Raw genomic sequence first — 22,280 nt, forward strand, 5'->3', positions numbered from 1 at the left:
TAGAGTTGAGCAGCAATTTTTTTATTACACAATTTGCATTTGAATTTATAAATAAAATTTCTAAGCAAGAATAATGTATTAAAATAAATAAATATTTGTGAATTTATTTTGTATGAAGTATTTTTTACAGGTAAGTTTAATCTTGTTACATACGAGTATTAACCATGAAGAACTAGTACGAGATATATTTTGTACAAACAAGTGTAACATGCTATACATATTAGCGATTGTTATTTAAGTACTGTAATACTTATTCTTGTAGTGTGTCATAGCTTATAGATAATTTTTTTTTTTTTTTTTTTGGTGTTTATAGCTTATAAATAATTAAAGCCTGTTATGTGGAAAATTAACTTATTTGGAAAGAAATAAGTATTTATACAAATCCTCAATTTGTGCTTAAATTAGTGCAGAAAATACTAACTAGGATGTTGATGTTGATATCAAATCAAGTCAAGATAGACTGCCTCAAAAATATTTGAAAGACAACTACAAGTATTAATTTAATCTAGGCTATGCTAGGCTAATAAATTTATCAACAAAAATATGCTTATTATGCAAAGACATAAGAATACAATTCATCACAAATTAAAACCATTTTACAAATAGCAAGTGACTGTGTCTAAGTTACCCTTAAATGTATTTCAGTGGCCCTTTTAAAAACTCTAATTTATAATGATTTGTTTCACATCAAAAATAATCTCATGTTAAATGGAATAATTTCATACAAAGTAGGTTGATTTCACTATATAAATATTGTGCACTAGTCTCACATGAGATTTAGACATTGTTCATTATTAATCGTTTTCTTATGGAGACCTTGAATTGAGATTTGAATTAAAATGGAAAATTTGATCAATTAATTATAAAAATGGTGGGGGAGAGAAGTTGAAGATAGTTATCACAAGGCTAATGTGATAAGTGAAGGGCCAAGTATTAACTTATCTTGATAATTATCTCCTTGATTATCAAAGAAAATATATTAAATGATAAAATTTAGAAGGAATAGACGTCTACTTGAGAGGATATTAAGAAATTATTTTACAATCATGTTGAATATATCCTAATATCTTACATTTCTCACTTATGACGGGGTAATTGATAGCCATTGATCTTTCAAAACAAAAATAGATACCATTGCTATTGTGAGATAGTCAAATAAAAATGATTAAATAACATGAATCAAATCCATGCAATAGAGAAATGATAAATAATATAGAAAAGAAACGGAGTTACATTACTTGGTAATGGATATGGAGCAAGTAAGAGTTAAAAATGGAAATGTGGAAGCCAATAAATCAAAATGAAGTTAAAGTGAGTATAACATGGTATATGGAAGTATGGAACATTCCAAAACAAACATCAATCAAGTACATTTAAGAACGAAGCGAATGTATATTAAGTATCAATACATTATCTTCTGAATATATTAGGTTAATAAGGTGAAGGTGATGAAACAAGAAGTGGATTGATTGGCTAGTTTGTTATCCACATGAGATTCTAACTTTATAGACATAATCAATAACCTATATTCTTGAAAGCAATATTTTCTTAGAGCATGTTTATTTAGTGTTTTTCTTTATATGTTACTGGAATACTCGTATATTAGATTTAGACAAGTGTAAAAGATAAATCTATTTTCGATTTGGAGAATAATGTTTTTTTTTTAACCTTTATTGTTTATTTATTTTTATCGTGGTACAAAAAATTGACTATAAATGTCAAAGTGATGACGTAACTTGGCAAGCAAAGTAACATCCAATATCTTAAGCATAGCAAATCAACAATAATCTCATCTCAAACTTGCATTTCTCATCATATATCCGTTACCAGTCTTACCACTCATAACGACCCGAATCACTCTTAATGATACAAAATACGGAGTAATGATCAATAATTAAATTTAACATTGTCATCATCATTACCATTATCACCATTTATTATTGTTCTTAATCGATGAGTCATAAGAGTTAACCAACCTCATAGATAAATGCATACATCCAACACTTGATCCAATCCCCGGCAAAATAGGACAAGTAGCTTTCGTTCCCTAATACGAAGAAACACACCACACCAAAATTCGAAAGAACGCCCTTAAAAAAGAGGGCAGAATAGAATAGTTTGCCAGTTTCTAGACACTATTGTACCATATAAGACGTGGGTTTCTATTCAATAGTTAATCGTCATTTTCGTCAACGGCAACAATACAAAAACAATATGCTCTTACTTAAATTTAATTATTATAAATTAGATGAAAAATAAATAAATAAATAAAATAAAATAAGGTCGAGTAGAAAAGGTCACTTGACCCCAAATAAAAAAATAAAAATGTGATTGGTAGTATTTAAAACAGCCATTTGGCCATTAAAACTTGCCCAATCAGGTTACTCTAGACAGCTAGCTTGATAATCTAACGCATTATCCATGTTGATGTTAGATTTATATGTCACTTTCAACTTTATTTTATTATCTTTATCTTCTTATTGACTAACCATAACTCTAAAGGATAAGGAAAATATACCTAATTGCATGCTCATAATTCATATTATGTGTTTATTAATTAAGTTGTCTAATAAAGACTCTAAACATATAATTAAACATTTAACGAACTACGTAATATGATTAATATCTGATTATATAACGCTTACCATTTCAATCACTAAAGTAGTGAGTAAAATGTAATGTAATCTATGTAATTAAGTACTAGTATATTACTCCATTGAGTAACATAATAATCAGTAATTCTTCCTAACTTTTTCATATATGATCTGATTACCTAATATAAATCTGAAATTTATCTAAAATGACATGATCTAATTATACATGAATTGAAATTGAAAGAGCTAGGTCGGCTAGGGTTGCTCAAACCGAAGATCAACTGAATGATATAATATATCCCTTGTAGAAATCCATGTATGTATTATGCACGTGAATTAACTCCCATTATAGAGGTGAATATATGATAACTACCTTTTAAGTTTGAGGAAATCTCTCTTAACCTCAAAATAGATTTTACACTTTATTTTTATAATCTAAATGCCTCAAAATACTCTTCCTCTCGTCCCATAATATAATGTGCATATCCCTATTTAGGGTCAAACTTTAAAATTTTGAATAGCATTAACATATTTAAAAATAGCTATGTGTAATATCGTTGGACGCGTTTCAATATGTATTTTAATAATATTAAATAATTATAATTTTTCTTAATGCTTACCCGGACCCTATGGGTCTAGTAGGGTCTGGGTAAGGTCTAGGGTTCAATCAAGGTCCTAAGGTCCTTGCTTTACTTTTTTTTTTCTCCTATATTTTTTATTGTTCGATTGCATATATCACACAAAAAATAAAAACTAACACATGAGAACACTAACAATTAATTTGACAAATAATAAAACAATTATAAAACCGGCTATGCGGATGGTTGCCCGAGACCAACGACTTGGCAAAACGAAATATGGTGAAGTAATAAAATTGAGAACTTGAGGTTTTTCTGCTGGATGTTTAGAAATTGATTAGAGTTTGGACTGGTGAAACAAAATGTGGGATATGCCATGCGGCAAGTCGGCTATAAGCTCCTTACATACTTAGGTTTTTACAAGTATTATTTTTTTTTATTTTTTTTTTAATTTAGTAAATTGGGCTGGTCTAAGAACAGGTCTGAGTTTGACGAGTCTATGGGTAGAGTCTGGGTCTAAATACATTTTACCCGGACCCTTACCCTACCCAATACCATATATACCCATATCCTACCTGATAGGATCTATAAAAATTAGACCCATACACGGTATTAAATGGTAGGATTCAACATGGTTTGGCCAGGATTTTGGACTAATTGCCATTTCTACCCGTACCAAATAATGCGATTAAAAAAACATAGAAAGTAAAGGTTAAAAAAAAGCTAACTACAGTATATGTCAAGTGTCAAAACTAATACCACAAACATAATATAATATAATATAATATAATATATAATTGTATGAGCTTAATACTACTACATACTACACCACCAATAATTGATTATAAAATAAAATGTTGTAGTAATATAATCTAATAATAATGCGGTGACCAGACAGCGCTAATAGTTCACCTGGTTTCATATCCCACGATAAAGAGCATATACCACACAATGGCATATTCCTTACCTCCTATAAACGTAGTAATGTAATGCACTCTACATGCCACCAACCACAGCATAACATACATAAACATACATACCAATTACCAAAACATCCTATTAATCATGTAATTATTCATGATGAGAACACTTTGTTATGTGCAAGGAAACCCCATTATACAAACGACAACCTCTCAAAATCAATAGTAATATAGTATAGTATTGTCAATGATATGATCGATAGATAATCTTAGGGATAAATAAACAATAATTAGGACCACTAATTATGTGTACAAATATCAATAATTATGACAAGAAATTTAGTGTTAGGAAGGATAATTCTGGACCCAAGATCCGGATAATTGACTGATGCCATTTGGAGTTTGGACACCCTTTGTTATTGTGACTTACTACTCATAAAACAAGGACAACTTGAAAATGAACCTCATGCTTTAAGGGTTAAACTTTGCCGTACTTAATCAATAGGCTTCTCGTTGGACCAATCGTTTTCGCCCTTCACACTTGTCAAGAGTTAGGGTGTGGACCCTACTTACCCTTCCTAAACTAAATCCCAATTGCTTTAAATTTAGTGCATGTTTTACCCCTTTTTCTTTTTTTTTTTTTACAAAGGATACACCCTCCTATTTTTGTACGGATAGAATTTTATGTACGAATTTGTTCATTGTAGATTTTTAATGAAATTTTGATATATGCCTAACGTTGGTTTATTATTTATGAGAAATAAAATATTCCAAAGTTGCAACTAAAATTAACGGAGATTATACGTTATACTTTAGCTTTAAACTTGGATAATCAAAATATGAACATAATGATTTGTTGAATAGGGCTGGTTTTGTGCCTTTATTTTCCATCTTAAAATAGAGCAAGAAATGGATTAGACACTTAGATGGCTCGAGAATGATATGATATCGATATCTAGAGTTGGTTTACATATTAACATGGTAGGATATCAGATCACTCTATTATTTTGATCGGATTTGTTGGCATGCACAACCTGATGAGTACATGGAGATATGTTAAAGAGGGATTTACAAAGAATAATGATGTATAAGGAATTTGATCATAGGTATTGAGTACCACTTCCACCACCCAAAACTTAACCAGGTAATAAAAGAGGACATCTACAATTAATTATTGTTATTTCAGTATAATGTAGATGTAAGAAAGGTTAATGTGGTTTTTGCATTAATGTTACAATCACATGACTTTTTAAAACTACATGTAAATACAAATGAACTAATGAATGAAATTGTTTTACAAAATTCAAATACTTCTATTTAAACTAATTTTTAATTTGTAAAAGTCCATACTACAAACAAAATATACCGAATAACCTTCAATATCTATATAAAAATACACAAATTAAGAACTCATTACATACGAGTATATTATACTTCATATGAGACCGACTATTAATGTAAGCCTCAAGTAGAATTCTCTTATAAGTAGAGGGGAAATTGGGGATCCTACTTGCTTGGGATGAGAATCGAATCCCTCTCACAAGGATGAAAGGAGAACCTCCAACCAACTAGCCTAACCTTGATTCTGCCGAAGATACCGTATATCTTATATTCTTATGTAGGTTAGTATGGGATATCTAGGGTCTGATCTCTTCAGTTTATCTTCAGTTCAGCTCAGCTTAGTTCAATTCTTAATTTTCTTTTCTCATAAAATATTCAATTCAGTTCAACTCAGCTCAATTCAGTCAATCAGAACAAACCCTTAGGGCCTGTTCTCATTGACTGAACTGAACTGAACTGAATTGAACTGAACTGAACTGAACTGAATTGAACTGAACTGAACTGAACTGAACTGAACTGAACTGAAATGAAATGAAATGAATATTTTATAAGAGAAGGAAATTAGTAGCTGAACTGAACTGAACAGAGCTGAACTGAACTGAACAGAGCTGAGCTGAGCTGAAGTGAACTGAATTTCAACGTAAGAGAACAGACCCTTAATACCGTATAGTGGTAATTTTATAAGTCGAAACACAAGTTGTGAAATGCACCTAAAATTCACGTGCCAACCCATGCCCTTATTATTCAAAGCACATTCCCCCTACCCTTAACTCCACAACAAAATCCTTTTCTTTCTCTCTCTCTATCCAATGTCCATCCAACTCATTCCTTCCCTTCTGTCGCATATGCCTTTAAATCTTTAATCCCCTTTTTTTTCTTTATTTAGGATATCCTCTCTTCTTCCCCCCCCTTATTTATTATTCAAACCCCCCCACATTTAATTATATTACCTTATAATCCCTTTTCTCCTTTGTTTTATCCCAAGAGTCACTCTTTTTTTATGCCGAATATCCCCTCTTTTTATTCCTAATTTTTCTCACACTTTTTTTTATTTATTTAGTCCTACTATTTCAACACCCTCCTTTATAAATACCCGTCCTAAAATTCGTTCCTTCTCATTTCATTACACACAACTACCAAATCCTATACAACTACACATAAAAATGGCCGTGAATGTGAGAAGGTGTAACAAACGAGTAACGGACCCTTTCAATGAAAAGGTCCGTGCTAGAATTTTTAGTTCTATTAGTAGTACCACTAGTAGTAGTGGGAGCGAACACGACGCCGAAACCGACGTCGTGTCCGACTCCTCCTGTTCTCTTTCCTCTTCCGCTTCTACCTCTCCGTGCTTATCCCACCTTGTACAAAACTTTCTCGAAAACGATAATTCCCCTTCTAATAACACCACTACCACCACAGCTGACCCGTTCCACACTCGTGACTCGTCCGACTCCGAATCGGAGGAGCACCTACAATCAGACCCGGTAGCAATGATCCGCGACGTCGTTAACCCGATTATTTGGAACAATGCGGATCAGTTTCGAAACCAGCTTCTCTCAAATGTAATCAAAGCAACTGAGATTTTCTCCATTTTTCGAAGCAAAAACAAATCGATTTATAATCGGAATTTAATGGCGTACCTTCGAGAAATCGGATACAACGCCGGAATTTGCAAGACAAAATGGGACTCCTCCGCCGGCGGAACACTAACTGCCGGAAACTACGAATTTATCGACGTTATCCGGCCAAATTCAACAGTTAGATACATAATCGACGCCGAATTTTCCGGCGAATTCGAAATCGCTAGAGAAACAGAAAACTACAGAATATTACGAACATCATTACCTAGGGTTTTCGTCGGGAAAGTTGAGGATCTGAAGAAGATCATACGGCTATTATGCGACGAAGCTCGAAGATCGATGAAGATCAACGGCCTTACTTTGCCGCCGTGGAGAAGGAATCGTTACATGCAGATAAAATGGCTTGGTGCGTATCGTCGGACGACGAATTATTTGTCGTCGTCGACGGCGGATTCTACGGCGGCGGCGTCGAAGTTCGCCGTGAAATGTCGGTCGGTTGGGTTTGATGTTACTGGTAATAGTGGCCGGATTTTATTTCCAACTAGAACACGATAATTTAGTTTAGTTTAGTTTAATTTAATTCAATTCGATTGGGTTGATTTAAATTTCGGATTATTGTAGGTACGGAGTACAAAATTTTCAATTAGTATGATTGCTGTGAAATTTTGATATATGTTATGTATTGTTTTTGTCTTTGTTACTCGTAACTTTTTACTCACATGATCGAAAATTTGAAATGCATTATATAATGTGTATACTCTAGGTACAATTGCAATAGTTTCTTCTTGAGTGGATTCATTTGAATTTTTTTTATATCGAGTGCGTTTATTTGAAATAATTCGAAATTTCTCTTTTTATGTGTGTTAAAAAACTATTACGCATGAGTTGTTAACTGTGTTGTACATATTCTTGGAACGTGGCAAATTCAATGGGACATGTCGAACATCTATTATAGAGCAATTTTAATGAAAGGATATTGGTGTGAGAGAAATAGATAAAAGGATAAGGTGGAAGATGATAAGAAATTGACGATTATAGCAAGGAAAAAATTATTGAATAAGTAAGGGTGAATACTTAATTTACCATTTTAAATCTCTCGTTCTCTCTTCCTTCCTTTGAGGATTTTCACCATAACCATATTCAAGGTAAAATTGAGGCTACTCGTATTTTTTTTAATTTATGTGACCATATCGTACAACAATATAAGTACACAAGCAATAAAAAAAATAATTGTAAATGATTTGTAATTTTTTTCTAGTTAAAGGTATACTTTATCTTTTCACCTTCCTCCCCCCCCCCCTAACCTTTTTCTATTATGCATGATAGATATTGAAGACCATTGCTGGTATTTCTTTATCCACTCCTCCAATCGTAGTTAGTCTATTCACTCGGGCCCAAATGAAAACAAATCAAGAGTGGTTGTGGAGAAGGACTTATGTTCTTATTTGAACTTATTACGCCTTATTATGATTTATATAATTAGCTGTAATTTGATCTTTAATACTCCGTACCTCTTATTAGAACTTAAAATAGTTAAAATGAGTAGAGGCTTTATCCACGACTTCAAGATTACGTGGTTATTGTTTATACTTGAAACTTTTTAGGGTTGAGATTTTACTTACTCTTTCTCCCATCTTCAAGAGTCTAACCTATGTATGTGGTAGTTCAGTAGTTGTGATGTTTTATATATGTGAAAAAGTCTTGGTAAAGAGTTTCTTCTTGCATATAAAAATAAAAATTTACCATTTAGAATTGTTTATTAAGAATTATTGATAAGAGGGAAATATGTGAATTGTGTGATGCGGAGAATGAAGCATGCAATTTAGTATGCCAAGACACGAAACTGAGTGGAAACAACAAACCAAGGCGGATGTCACGTGGGATGATGACTTGTAGCTTTCAATAGCATGAAAATATGAAATCTTAGCCATTTAAGAAAATTTCATAAAGTTATTTTCTTTGGATAATCTTTTTTTCCTTTTCTATCCAACAAACACATTGCACTTTGCACATGTGTCAATCTTTCTTATGGCCTTTGGCATTTTTTAAAGGTCAATTATGTACTTAACCCTTTTTTTAATTTATATGATTGATAGTATTAGAGTATCATATTATACTAATCAATTCAATTCCCACCTTAGCTTGACCCCTCCCTAGCTTTGTGCTTAACTATGCATGTTACTTAACCAATCAAATCAACTTTCAATATTGTGTTGTCTTCTATAAATGCTTTGTTTGGTGATTAATTGTTAGACTCACGTTTAATATCTATCCTAATCTAGACCTACCGACCAAAATTTTAATTAACTTGTACTCGCTCGATTTTTTTAAAATAACAATGTGTTTTTATATATATTTTTAAATGATAATAATTGTTTTTATATATATTTTTAAATGATAATAATTGTTTTTATATATATTTTTAAATGATAATAATTGTAAATTTTTTAAGTGAAAAATGATTATGCTTAATTTATTAATTAATGAACAATACGCTTAAGAGTATGTATATACTATCACTTTCATTATCACTTTCATCGCTCCTTTTTTTTTTTTTTAACTTTTTACGATCTTCAAAACCAATACTTTTCATACTTGACATTATTAAACAAAATACTTTAATAATTTAACAACAAATCTAACATGCAATGCAATTAAAACTATAATACTTAATTATAATTTCTCATCAATAAGAAAAAATCAATAGTCAAACATACAAGAATTTGACCATGCAAAACTAATCAAAAAGTCATCATGTATGAGACATTGGCTTAATCAAGTATTAATTTGAACGTATATTAAGCTTAATACTTGTATGAAATAGGACCACATAATTACAAGTACAAGAGAGAGCTCGTAATTAGTAGCAGACACAAAGAAAAGTAGCTAGATAGGTGGTTGGATAAGCTAAAGGGGTGAGTTTTTGGGGATGAGATTGGGTCAGATAACCCATTTTCTCTCTCCTGAATAGGGCCCATTTACCCGGGCCCATTTGGGTTTTACTCATATTTAATATTTATCACCCTTTCGTTTCTATGTCTAGACATGTCTTTTCCTTACAATTGATTGCAATTATATTCTTCATCATATCTTTCATATATATGATGGATATGACCATTTAGGTGAATTATCTAGAATATATAAGATAGGTTTAAATGATTTTGATGTTTTTGAAGAGATTGTCTATTTTTGCTTTTGGCCTTTATATGTATGAATATTTGAAATTATTAAGGCAATAATGTACAATTTAATTCCAATATTATTGGTGTTAATTATTGCACTATTTGGTTTGATATGATAAGATTGCAAACATTTGTAAAATTATTGTTTTAAACCTAATATAAATTGTATTTATGTTTATAATATAAAAAAGATAATATCTCATGTTGTACTTATGGTCTACTTAGACTACTTTATATTAATCATGTCCATGTTAGCTAGTATTTTATTGCCTAATATTGATCATCAAGTAAGTGACATGATCATGAATTTATAGTATGAATAAGTAATATAATAGTCAATATTGATTTTCCTTGACGATTTAGAATTAAAATAACAGTTGTTTCTTCTTGATGAAAATCAATAAGAGTTAAGAGTCAAATGAAAGATTTTTATGGGAGTTGAGAGAAAAATTTGACCAACTCCAACGTCTCTTTTGCCTCCTTATTATACGTTATTCTATGATTTCTATCTTCTTGTCAAGCATATATAGCTAAAGATGTAAGATTGTTCGATCATCTTCAACAAAAAATTCATATCATATTTTTTTGTATTATAAGTGTTACTGATTTGCAAATGACTAGATTAGTATTTAGTACTATTATTAAAGTATTAAATTTTGATGTATACGAACAAATTAAATAATTTCTTAATCTAAGCCTAGTTGATGCTAATAAGATTTAGAGATTGATATGGTACATGATCGTGGATCATGTGATGTTTAGTCCCTTGCTTTTCTCTCACTCTTTAATTTCTTTCTCTTTTTGATGTTGTTTCAATCATGTGATGAATGGTCCCTCGTCGCCCTCCCCCTTTTATTTCGTTCTCTCTTCAATTCTCCATTTCATTTTCTCTCACGCGATCTTTTTATTTAAATATTAAATTAATTTCTTAAATTTTGACACAATTATTATAGACAAGAATAAATATATATATTAGTCATATCCCATTTTCACCGTGTTATATTACTTGTTTAATTTTACAATAAAAAAATGATGATTTAGGTTTTGTGATTCTATGTTATGCATTCAATTCTTTAACTTATATTCTAAAAACAACTATCAAATTTGGCAAATGATTTTAGAGCATTTACTTTATTATTACTTGTTGGCTTTTAGGTTGTCAACATGATCAAACAACCCAAAAAATGTGTTCATGCATGGTGAATAACTAAATACATTATACTTTCTTCTTCAGTATCATATATAATAAAAATAAGGAAGATAGTTTAAACTGCTTTTGGCTATCCTCCGAAATAGAAGTATTAAGTTTGGTAATACCATCTACATATCATCAACTTTTACCTATAACTAGATAACTAGCCCTTCTAGTCATGTAACCAACAATTGTACAATCATTGTTTTAATAAATATTTTTATGGACAACCACATACTTTTAATGTGTTTTATTAATTCGATTTGCATTTATTTGAATTTTTTAAAACTTGTGAATTTATTTTAATTGTTAATTATACTTGAGTAACCTTTATAATCCTATGTATAAATTTACTTCTAACTTAATGAATCGGGCCGCACTAGAACAAGATAGCCAGCACATACATATATATAACTAATAATATTTCAAATTGATAATAATAAAAATAATAATAATAATAATAATAATAATAATAATAATAATAATAATAATAATATATATATATATATATATATATATATATATATATATATATATATATATATATATATATATATATATATATATATATATATATATATATATATATATATATATATAAGCAAAGCAAACTAACAAGCAACCATTAGCTCGCAAACAAGAACAATTCCTTATTGGTGCCAATTACCAAGATATCTAAATACTTCTATATATTAATAATAGTATTATACATTATTAATTCATGGAGTTAAAAATTATTGTTCAAACAAAAATTATATTACCTCCATTTCATATTATTTGCAACGATTAGACATTTTTTCTCTTTATTTTATATCAAATTATTGCAAATAATATAAAACGGAGGTAGAATATAAATAAGTTACACCACGGATTGAACGCGGCGAACAAACAGATGGAGAAACGATCTTATCGACAAAGATATCCGAAAGGATAAGAAAACATAGGTGTTACTAAACAATTAAACTAATACTAATCAAAAGACCAAGAGAATAACACCATTAAACTACTTAATCGATCTCATTAATATTATAATTTAATCATATAAATTGTTTTAGTTATTTCATGATAGTTACTAGTACGAGTGCACAGCGTGTGTAATGTATCATAGGAATTTGCCTTTTACGGGTTGCGAAAGCGGAGTAGGTTGTTGTTAGCTTTTGGTCACCTGAGTGGGGTTCATTCAAATTCATTCATTCAACTTGATAATTATTTTTCAAATGTTTGTAGTTCTCTCTTGTCAATGAGTTTGTATGTCATACATTCGAATGTATCTAGACTTATTATTTCTGAACTTAGCTAAACTGAATTAAATAAAACTGAACTGAATTGTTTATGAGAAGGAAATTAGGAACTCAACTAAAATTAAACTGAAGAAAACAGATCCTTTATCTCATTTACCATAGTCTATGTTACTTCAACTCTTTATTTATTTATTTTATTTTATTTTATTTTATTTTATTTTGTATTGGATATTTGACGCTTTAATAAGGCTTCAAAATTCTCGTTGGACATTACTACTAATACTTACACTTCAATTATCTTGAACCTTGACGTATCAAATGCTTTAAATAGGTAACATTTTAACCACACCCAATACTTGTATCCGTGTCCGAGTAATATAGACCATTCTCCTTTCTTATGACAAGAAGCCCTAAAATTTCTAAATCTATCTCTTTACAAACTAGTGCTTTTTATGTGTGGCTGGCCACACCCCACACCGTATGGCCCAATTTACTTATACTAATTACTTATTCAGGGGTTATTCAGTCGGTCAAGGGTTATTTATAGAGGTTACTCAGTCGGTTAAGGGTTACTTATAGGGGCCGTTACACAATCGGTCATGGATTACTTATAAGATTTACTCACTCGTTCAGGGATTACTTAATCATAGGAATATCTCCACGAGTAACCCTAACCACACGGTGTGGCTAGCCACACATATATAAAAACTTGTTTAAACTTTAAATGCACCTAACTTTAGATACACCCTTCGCAAGTATATAACTAGTCTAAGTAATACTTTACTAGGTCATCCTCCCTCGTCTCTTGACTTTTGTTTAGAGCTATAATAAGAGTAAAAAAATGGAAGCGAACAAGTATCATAGTCACATAGCCACGTAGGGTTGGTTGATGAATAAAGAGAAAAATGAAGTATCTTTAGACATTATGATGGGTCGATTGAAGGAGGAATATAAGTTAGGTTACATTGATAGGAATTATTTTGTAATTTTGTATGTACTTTTAATATAATTCTTTAACAGATGTATGGATTGAAGTGAATAATATTCGTGTTGTTGGGTCTTTCTTAGCACTTTGTTAGTTTTTAACCAATTTATCAACGTGTGTCATTTAAATAGGATCTTAATAAGTCTCTTTCATTTTTCTCTTTTTTCCCCATTCTAGTACTATCATATTGACTTATACTGTTATACATTCGTTTTATTACTATATCTTTAACTTTATAGTTTTTTTTTTTAGAAAAAAAAGTTCAATTAGTGAAATCCTTGATTTTAAAAAACACTAACCATAATGAAAGTTTACTTTGAGCATGGTAGTACCTAGCTTAGTGAGCTTAAAAGAAGGAATACTAAGAGAAACTTGCACCCAAGATTTGACGACGGAATCCATGATTCCGGAAAGAAAGGGTGAAAATTGTACGATTTAGACAATTAAAACAAGGATAACATAGTAAAGAATCAAAGGAGGATATCTGCTAGCTCTGTAGCTCATGTAGTTATTAAATAAGTTTATGCTAATATAAATAAGATGACAACGGTAGTTGAGACTTATTAGCAGAGGGGAGCAAATTTTTTTGAAAATTTGTGGAGACCCAACTTTTCATCTTTAATACTCCACTTGTGATGAATTTTTCACAATTTCAGTATTTCACTTGTGATGAATTTGCATGAAGACGAGACATTGGGTCGTAAGGGATGAAGGAGGAAGTTTTTTGTCGATGACTATAAGGAATAATCACTTTTGGTTCATATAGCCGACCCCACTTATGAGATTAAGCCTTGATTGATTGATCACTTGTGATGAATTTGACTGATAGAATATTATGGAAAATGGGCTGGGGGTACTCTTATGCTGCACTGTTGGAGCCTCATGTGCCGGGTTCTCAAGGACAGTGCTCAGCGGGTGCTATAGCGTATTAAAGCCTGCTGACCAGGTCTGGGTGTCTCGGACCGCCTGTGGTGCTGCTACTCGTCTGCCTCGGTTGTGGGCTGGGTGTGTTTATTTTTGTGAGCCATTAATTAAGGTCTTACGTAGTATATGTCAGTTGTTTTTTCCCCTTCACATGATCCTAATATGTTTTTGTTTTCTTTGCCTTTTATTTTTCCTTACTCCCTTTTCTAATCTTCCAACTTTCCAAGCAATAAGTGATAATTTTTATATGATAAGTTCAGGAAATTGAAGAGAATAAAGCCTAGCTAAGATGATAGTTACTGCTTCTTTTAGCAAGTTGGCATTTGAGACTTTTGTATGCCTAAATTGAAATTGGTGGATTATATTCTACAAAGAAAACGGAGAACATGAAAGACCAAAGAAAGTTTTTGGGTTTTCATGAAGATTATAATGTTTATATCTACCAACGTTTTCATTCCGGTCTCAATATTCCTTTGGGTCTAAATGAGCCAACGTGTATATATGCGTGAAAAAAATGTCTAAAGAACAGCTTGGGATTGGTAAAAATGAAGAATAATAAGATGAGGATTTAGCCTTTCATCTCTACTGGATGATGATTTTGAGTTAATAGTCGATATAGGTATGGAAGTAATGAAACTATGCTGCAACATTGAAGGTGTTCAGAGCTTCAATAGACAAGAATGATGAAGCGGAAATTGAAATTTCATGGAAGATATTTTAGCAGCGAGGAAGGATGTCCAGCGAAGGTTAGAAAGAAAAGGGGTGGTTCAATGCGATGTTAAGTGTTGTGACATTGACAGAAAAGAAGATTTGCAGAGAGGAGACGAAAGAGTGAAGGAGAGAAATTCCGAGTAGAGTATCTTTGATCAGGGTGTACAAGGCTTGATTATACGAGTCTGTTAGGCATACTAATTCACATGACATCTACACTCTAACCAACTCTCTAAAAATAGAAAATCTCTAATCATAGGATAACAACGTCAGTAGATAGCTGTATAATTACTGATTAGTACTCCGTATTTGATTAATCTCTCAGTTAAGCTGTGCGTCCCTGTATGGAGAGTACAGCAATGAATTCAAAACAATAAACCAGAAACATGAGTGAAATAAACACTTCGTATATAAGTATGTGCTAAATAGTTCTCAAAAAAGATTATGGACTATGATTCTCCCAAATTTATTCCCCAAATTCCAACATTTTTCCACCTCTCTTATGTATACTGACCGTTCATATGGGAACCGCACGTTCCAAAAAAATTAATATGTAAGCAATCTAAGCATAAGCATTCCTGTTCCATAGGTAATTTACATTAGATTCGAACTTTAATTCTACTTAAGACCTGTTCACATTTACTAAACTGAACTGATTGGAGTTGAACTAAATTGAGCTGAAATGAATATTTTATGAGAGAAGGAAATTAAGAGCTGAACTGAACTGATTGGAGCTGAGCTGAATTGAACTTAAGCTGAAGTGAATAAGACCTTACTCATTTCAAAGAAGAATTTTGGAATACATACATAGAACAACTATTGGTTAAGGTTCTTAACAAAGGAGTAAACAGAAGAAGAGCATGACAAATATAGACTGCGGAGTATAAAGTTCTAATCAGTCTCACATAGTCTTAAACATAGATTTTTAAACAGTAAACATTATGCTATCTCAGTCAACAATAGTTACATGTACTGTTTATTGGATGTTCAAAGGTAGTAGTCACCTAATCCGAAATAACTTCCTCAGCCTCTCTATCAAATAGAGTAAGTTACACTTCGACATTTCCCATATTTTTCTATAATCTATAGTCCTTAATAATACGGAGTATGAAGAACTTAAAACGTACGAAATCTAATTACGGCGGATGAAACGTAACTCTAAATGCAGAAGCTAGTGTATCAGATGTAAGATTACAGAGAGATACATCATGACCCTTGCCAATTAGGTAAAGAGCTGAGCATCCTTCATCCTATTCCAAACTACTAGTGTTTCAAGTCCGTGTAAATGCCTCGTCATCCTCGTATACTATCACGATGCCATACGAAATTCTAGCCTTGTATACTAATTTCTACTTAAAGGCTCTAGAAAATCTCCCATATGCATATTTCTTTTTGGTGCAAAGGAGACTTCAACAGTTATATTACTTCTAAGTAATCACACTTGAAGAATAATCCAACCCCACCATTTCCCAGGAAAAAGATCAGTGAACTCTAAGCCAAGAAATCAAGTATGCATATATATCCATTTTATGCAAGCTTAACTAGCACATAGAACTTGCTAAACCTCTAATAAAAAATATTAAACCTCAAAATGTTTAGTTCTTGGCATGTCATCTCATACTTCCTCTTTGTTAGCTTCAAATTTTGCTTAGCAGACAACGATAACCTCCAAGATATCTGCCCAGCAGCCACCACAACTTCGAAAACTTGTCACAACGCATTTTTCATCAATGGCCTTCCTTGCAAGAACCCAGCAAATATAACAGCCTCTGATTTCAAAACCTCATACCTAAAACAAGCTGGGGATACCTTTAACTTTCTCTGCTCCTCTACAAACATAGTGACTGCAGCCGAATTCCCAGGCCTCAACACCCTGGGCCTCGGATTGGCTAGAACTGATTTGGAGGTAGATGGTATAGTGTCCCCACACTCTCACCCTCGGGCTGCAGAAATACTCTTTGTAGCCAAAGGGGCTGTGACAGTTGGGTTTATTGACACCAAAAACCAGGTGTTTCAGAAGGTTCTAAAAGAAGGTGATGTGTTCATTGTCCCAAAGAGTATGCTCCATTTCTGCTTCAATGCTGGACTTGAGTTTGCCACCATTTTTTCTGTCCTTAACAGCCAGAACCCGGGTCTAATTGACATATCAGGGGCCGTGTATGGTTCTAGCTCTGAGGCTGCCACAAAAATGAAGGAAAGAATGGTATCTTTTTCTTCTCAGAAGGCTAACTATGACACCTCCCAAACAACATTTTCACAACATACAGAATTATAAGATGGGCTTAATTGCATTGTATATTAATCATCTTGCGTTTCTTTTCTTGGGGTGTGCTTGTGTGAAAGTGTGCATCTCCCAATGTATAGTATAATTATGGCTTTAAATTGTAAGGTTGAATCTGTATGCCTAATTACATTTTTTACAGATATAAGAGGACACAAATTTTTTACTCTCTGTTTCTTCCATACTAACATGACATTCTCCAAACCCATTTTGCAGCATGGTTATGGAAGATAATGAAAAGTAATGGCTCAACTCTGGTAAGAATATCTACAAAGTAATTTATGTGCACTTGCAGATACCCCCTATTAAACTCGATGAAACAACTATAAGCTCCTCTTAACCCTCTCCAAATCTCAATCAGGGGCATGCTGTGACTAAATTAATTTACCTGATTTGATCAAAGGGCTGAATTTTATTTTAGAGTTGTTCTACTTGTACAGGTAAGCGTGCAACAAAAAAACACATATAGCACCATAGATACCAATGAAAGAGAGCTCCATTGACTATGGTACAACATGGTATGAACCTTAAATTGATACAACACTTGCAACATCAGACTCAACCAAAGAATTTCTACAACTATATCTAATCCTTCTATGTGTGACTTAAGATTCATTATCATAAACTTTACCCCCAAGTCTTGGAGAGTTGGAGGTGGCATCGTTGTCAGAAAATCTCTCAAAAAGTTGCTAATTTTTATATAAAGATCTATCATACTTGGTATGTTTACCTTCACCCTAACTCTAACAACTAAAAACATTTTTTTTTCAAAAATCACAAATTGAGGGAAAACAAAAGGGAAAATAGCACCTGTCACCATCACTGATTAATATTTTTTGTTAAGCAGACACATTAAGGCTTATGCCCACATATTAGCCACTAAATTAACAGTTCTAACCATCGAACTTCTATTCAGAAGATGACCAACAGCAAGTATCAGATTAATCACAAATATGGATACCAACTGAAAAGATCTGAGGAAACCAAGTTGAGCTTAATCTCAAACTTACCAGGTCAAGACTACAAAAAAAAGCAAAAAGGCAATATAAACATCTTCATTCAAGTGTTTCAAGTAATTCATCTTATTTGAAAATAAATAAACACAACTAGCCAAAGTAAAGGCCATATGTACAGCAATGTCCATAAACACTGGTGTACTTGATCAAAAGCAATGACAAAGCTTTCGTCTTTTTACCAAAAAGAAGCAACAATACATATTCGACTTCACAAAGTGAATGAATCACAATGATGTATAAATCCAAAGTCACTCATAGGATGATTAAGAAAATTAAAGAATTCCGATTGATTCTAACAAGAGATCGGTATATGCTTTTATTTGAAACATACAAGCTACTCCAGCTAATGAATGAGAATTTTCTTCTACAAAGAGCGAACTGCCTGAAATCACACAGCTGTAAGATAAAAACTCAGTAGACTAACCTCAGCATTAAAAGATTATGTCCTCATCTCTCTCCGAGCCAGCCAATATATCATGAGCTGCATTGACTGATATTCCTCTCTGCAAAGAAATTCTTTCCACTACCTGGTCCTCCGCAAAAAGCTTTGCAGCTGCAAGCTGTTTCTCAATCTCCTTCTTCTTGAAACCCTGAATCTTCTTCAACCTGAAAAAGTCCTCTCTTTCCAGCTCATCCAACTCTCCCTTGATGTAGCTAATTGTGTTTTCCAACCTTGGTTTCACAACATTTTCCAGAGCATTCACCCTACGGTTTGTAGTCTTGATAGCTTCATCAAGTGTCAAAAATGAAGTTTGAAGAGAAGCTAGCTCAACAAGAACCTCAATGGCTTTTATATAGGCGCCACGGCACAACTGCACTTGCTGGCCACCTCTAGCCAATCCAGTAAGATCATTTTTGGTGTCTCCCTCTGTGAAGTACTCAAACTTAGGGAGCTTCACCCCAGCAACATTTTCTTGCCGAGAACGAACCTTAAGGGATGCATTTTGGACATTCTCAAGGACAACATGTTTAATATTATCTCCAGCAACATATTTGGCTTCAGTTAAGGAAAATGCAGAGTCTTTCATAATATCCCCCATAGATTCCTTTGTAGACACAATCTTCTTAAGAATGGCACGGAACTGCACAGTCAAAGCATCACTCTTCTTCTTCAAGAGAGCATGGCCTCTTGTAGCACCAATAAGACGGGCTTTAATAACCCCAAGCACGGTAACTGTTGGCACGACATTGAGACGCTGGCCTGAACCCGCCATCTTAAATTATACAGAATTTAACAAGGCCTACATTGTTCAAATTAAGGCAATCAGGGTACAATTAAACATCAATTATCGGTTTTCGATTTGATAATGTCTCCCAAGATCTATACTTGCATTCACATCTTCTTCCTAAACCATATACTCTAGCTAAGATTAAGGGTTTTACATAATAATCCATGAAATCATTGATGATGCTAGACCAAAACACAATTATAATCAGACAAATTTAAACATCAACATTGCGGTGAAATTATAGACACCCAACATAAAATTTATCCAAATCATCCCCAAATTAAATCAATCATTAAACCTAACCGAATCAACAAAATCACACAATCACAACCCATAAACTAACTAATCAAATTCAATACGATCAACAAGTTTAATTCAATTCCCACAAATTCTAAACCAACAATAAATATTGAAACTAAAAATTACAAAACCTAATTCCCCAATAGATCAATCAATCAATAAATGAACCTAGTAGCGAATTAAAGGGGGGGTTTCAGTGGGATCAAATCATACAAAAATTGAATTCGAGAGAGTTAAAGCAAAGAGAGAAATTGAGAAAAGAAGGAAATTACCTAACAGCTGAATTGAATTTCTGGAAAAGTTTTGATCTTGAAATCCTGAAATTAGGGGAAAGAGGAAGGAGGAATTGAAGAAGACGAAAGAGAGTTTGGTTGTATGTGAGTGCTGATCTGGGTTCTGCGATTTGGTTGAGGAGGTGTAAGACAATGTTTTTTGTTTTTTTTTTTTTTACTCCTTAATTGACTTAATCATTGATCTCTCGATTAATGAAGAAGTTAATCCATTGTGGTATTTTCCAAATACTCCCTCCGTCACTTATCTATGGTTACGTTTAGTATTTTACGTACATGATTATTAAGAAGTGTAAAATTTTAGGGATAGATAATTACTCCGTATATAATTTTAATTGTTACGAGTGTGAGTTTATAAAAACAAACAAGAATAGGTGATAAAAATTGATCTCATAATCTCATAAAACTCTAAGATGTCTCTCATTCACTCAAAATACAATTATGATATAGTACTTTCTTTCTCATTTGTAATTGACATGATTTTTCTATCACGTTTGTCAAAGTACAAGTTCAACAATTAATACTAATTATATAAATATGTTTTATCAAAATTATAGATAACAAAATTTTGTTGAAGGTTAGTTTTTGGATAGTGTTGTCAAAAGTTAAAATGTTTAAACAAAAGAATGCAAGAAGTGGATGATCAATTAGTTTTGTTGATTAAAATTTTGAGCAATGGTACTAAAAGCTTAGGATAATCTTGTCTACATCATTTTTCCTAGGCTTCTTAGAGTTTTATGAGATTATGAGATCAATTTTTATCACCCATTCTTGTTTGTATATTTGGCTATATATATTTTATAAAACGGTATAATTATGTTTGGAATTTATAGCCAAATTATGCATTGATCAATGCCATAACTTCTTAATATTTTTTTATAGCTACATTTATTGTTTATATTGGAATTTACAATTGTAATTGTACTATTGAATAATGAATATACCATTGCAAAGTCATGATTTGTTTTGCATATCAACGAATTGGTGCCACTTTTTTTTGTTACAACGCGGTCTTAAGATTTGTTCTGATTTACTGAAAACAACATAACTGAATTGAACTGGTTGGGGCTCAACTGAACTGAATTGAATTGAACTAAACTGAATAAAGCATAAGTGAACTGTTTATGAGACAAGAAAATTAGGAAATGAAATGAAGTGAACTAAACTCAACTGAATTGTTGGAACTGAACTGAATTGAATTGAATTGAACTGAAATTAAGCTGAATAGAACAGACCCTTAGTGTATAGTTTTTTAAAAAATGCATAAATGTGCTCATTAAATTACTAGTTGAACGCTTTAGACCTCTAAAATATTGGCAGTTACATATATATTTCTACGTGAATCATCTAGTCTAAAATAATGACAATGACATTACACTACACTACACTACATCATAACTAAGCAATTATTTTTTATTTAAAAAAGTTATTAACCCTCGTGTTAGGCCCTGTTCTTTTGAGCTTATGGGCAGAGCAGAGCAAAGCAGGACAGACCAGAGCAAAGCATATTTCAGCAGAGCATGGCTAGGCTTCTACACACTGCGGAGCAGAGTAGAGCATAGTAGGGCAGGCAAGGCAGGGAAGAGTAGAGCAGATTTTAGCAAAGCAGAGCATAGCACAGCAGGGCAGAGCAGCTCTAAAAAACAGGGCTTTAGGCAGTTACCACGGTTTGAAATACGGTATGTTTTCTTATCTTAGGACAAAAATTTGCTAAGCAAGATGTAATAGGTTAAAGAAGTATCATGTCAATGGAGGAAAAGCTTGTCAAGCAAGATGTATTAGGTTCAAGGATGGCAAGGGCTTGTTACAATTTACAGAAAATAACTGAGCTAAACTGAACTGATTGGAATTGAAGTGAACTGAATTGAATTAAGTTGAAATGAATTTCTTATGAGAGAAGGAAATTAGGAATTGAA

The 22,280-nt window shown here is 32.3% G+C and overlaps 3 protein-coding genes across 3 annotated transcripts; 2 read left to right on the top strand and 1 right to left on the bottom strand.

The window, feature by feature from the left end:
• Positions 1 to 6,374: 6,374 nt before the first annotated feature.
• Positions 6,375 to 7,706, top strand: LOC145617167 (uncharacterized). The gene has a single exon (XM_081671853.1). It carries the CDS (start codon positions 6,597 to 6,599, stop codon positions 7,566 to 7,568), a length of 972 nt encoding a protein of 323 aa, XP_081527979.1. The 5' UTR covers positions 6,375 to 6,596; the 3' UTR covers positions 7,569 to 7,706.
• A 9,076-nt stretch (positions 7,707 to 16,782) lies between these two features.
• Positions 16,783 to 17,695, top strand: LOC145617177 (germin-like protein subfamily 3 member 4). Its single transcript, XM_081671864.1, has one exon. It carries the CDS (start codon positions 16,840 to 16,842, stop codon positions 17,521 to 17,523), a length of 684 nt encoding a protein of 227 aa, XP_081527990.1. The 5' UTR covers positions 16,783 to 16,839; the 3' UTR covers positions 17,524 to 17,695.
• Positions 17,696 to 18,699: 1,004 nt separating this feature from the next.
• Positions 18,700 to 20,503, bottom strand: LOC145624234 (V-type proton ATPase subunit D-like). Its single transcript, XM_081677238.1, has 2 exons — positions 20,347 to 20,503; positions 18,700 to 19,786 (listed from the first exon to the last, which is right to left on the bottom strand). The coding sequence occupies exon 2, from the start codon at positions 19,757 to 19,759 to the stop codon at positions 18,977 to 18,979; it is 783 nt and encodes a 260-aa protein (XP_081533364.1). The 5' UTR covers positions 19,760 to 19,786; positions 20,347 to 20,503; the 3' UTR covers positions 18,700 to 18,976.
• Between the last annotated feature and the right edge of the window lie 1,777 nt (positions 20,504 to 22,280).

Source organism: Chenopodium album, chromosome 3, assembly GCF_948465745.1.
Source record: "Chenopodium album chromosome 3, dcCheAlbu1.1, whole genome shotgun sequence".
NCBI classification, from domain to species: domain Eukaryota; kingdom Viridiplantae; phylum Streptophyta; class Magnoliopsida; order Caryophyllales; family Amaranthaceae; genus Chenopodium; species Chenopodium album.

Bases quoted from the DNA above. Each gene is read 5' to 3' on its own strand.
- LOC145617167 (XM_081671853.1), top strand. From the start codon at position 6,597: ATGGCCGTGAATGTGAGAAGGTGTAACAAACGAGTAACGGACCCTTTC.
- LOC145617177 (XM_081671864.1), top strand. From the start codon at position 16,840: ATGTTTAGTTCTTGGCATGTCATCTCATACTTCCTCTTTGTTAGCTTC.
- LOC145624234 (XM_081677238.1), bottom strand. From the start codon at position 19,759: ATGGCGGGTTCAGGCCAGCGTCTCAATGTCGTGCCAACAGTTACCGTG.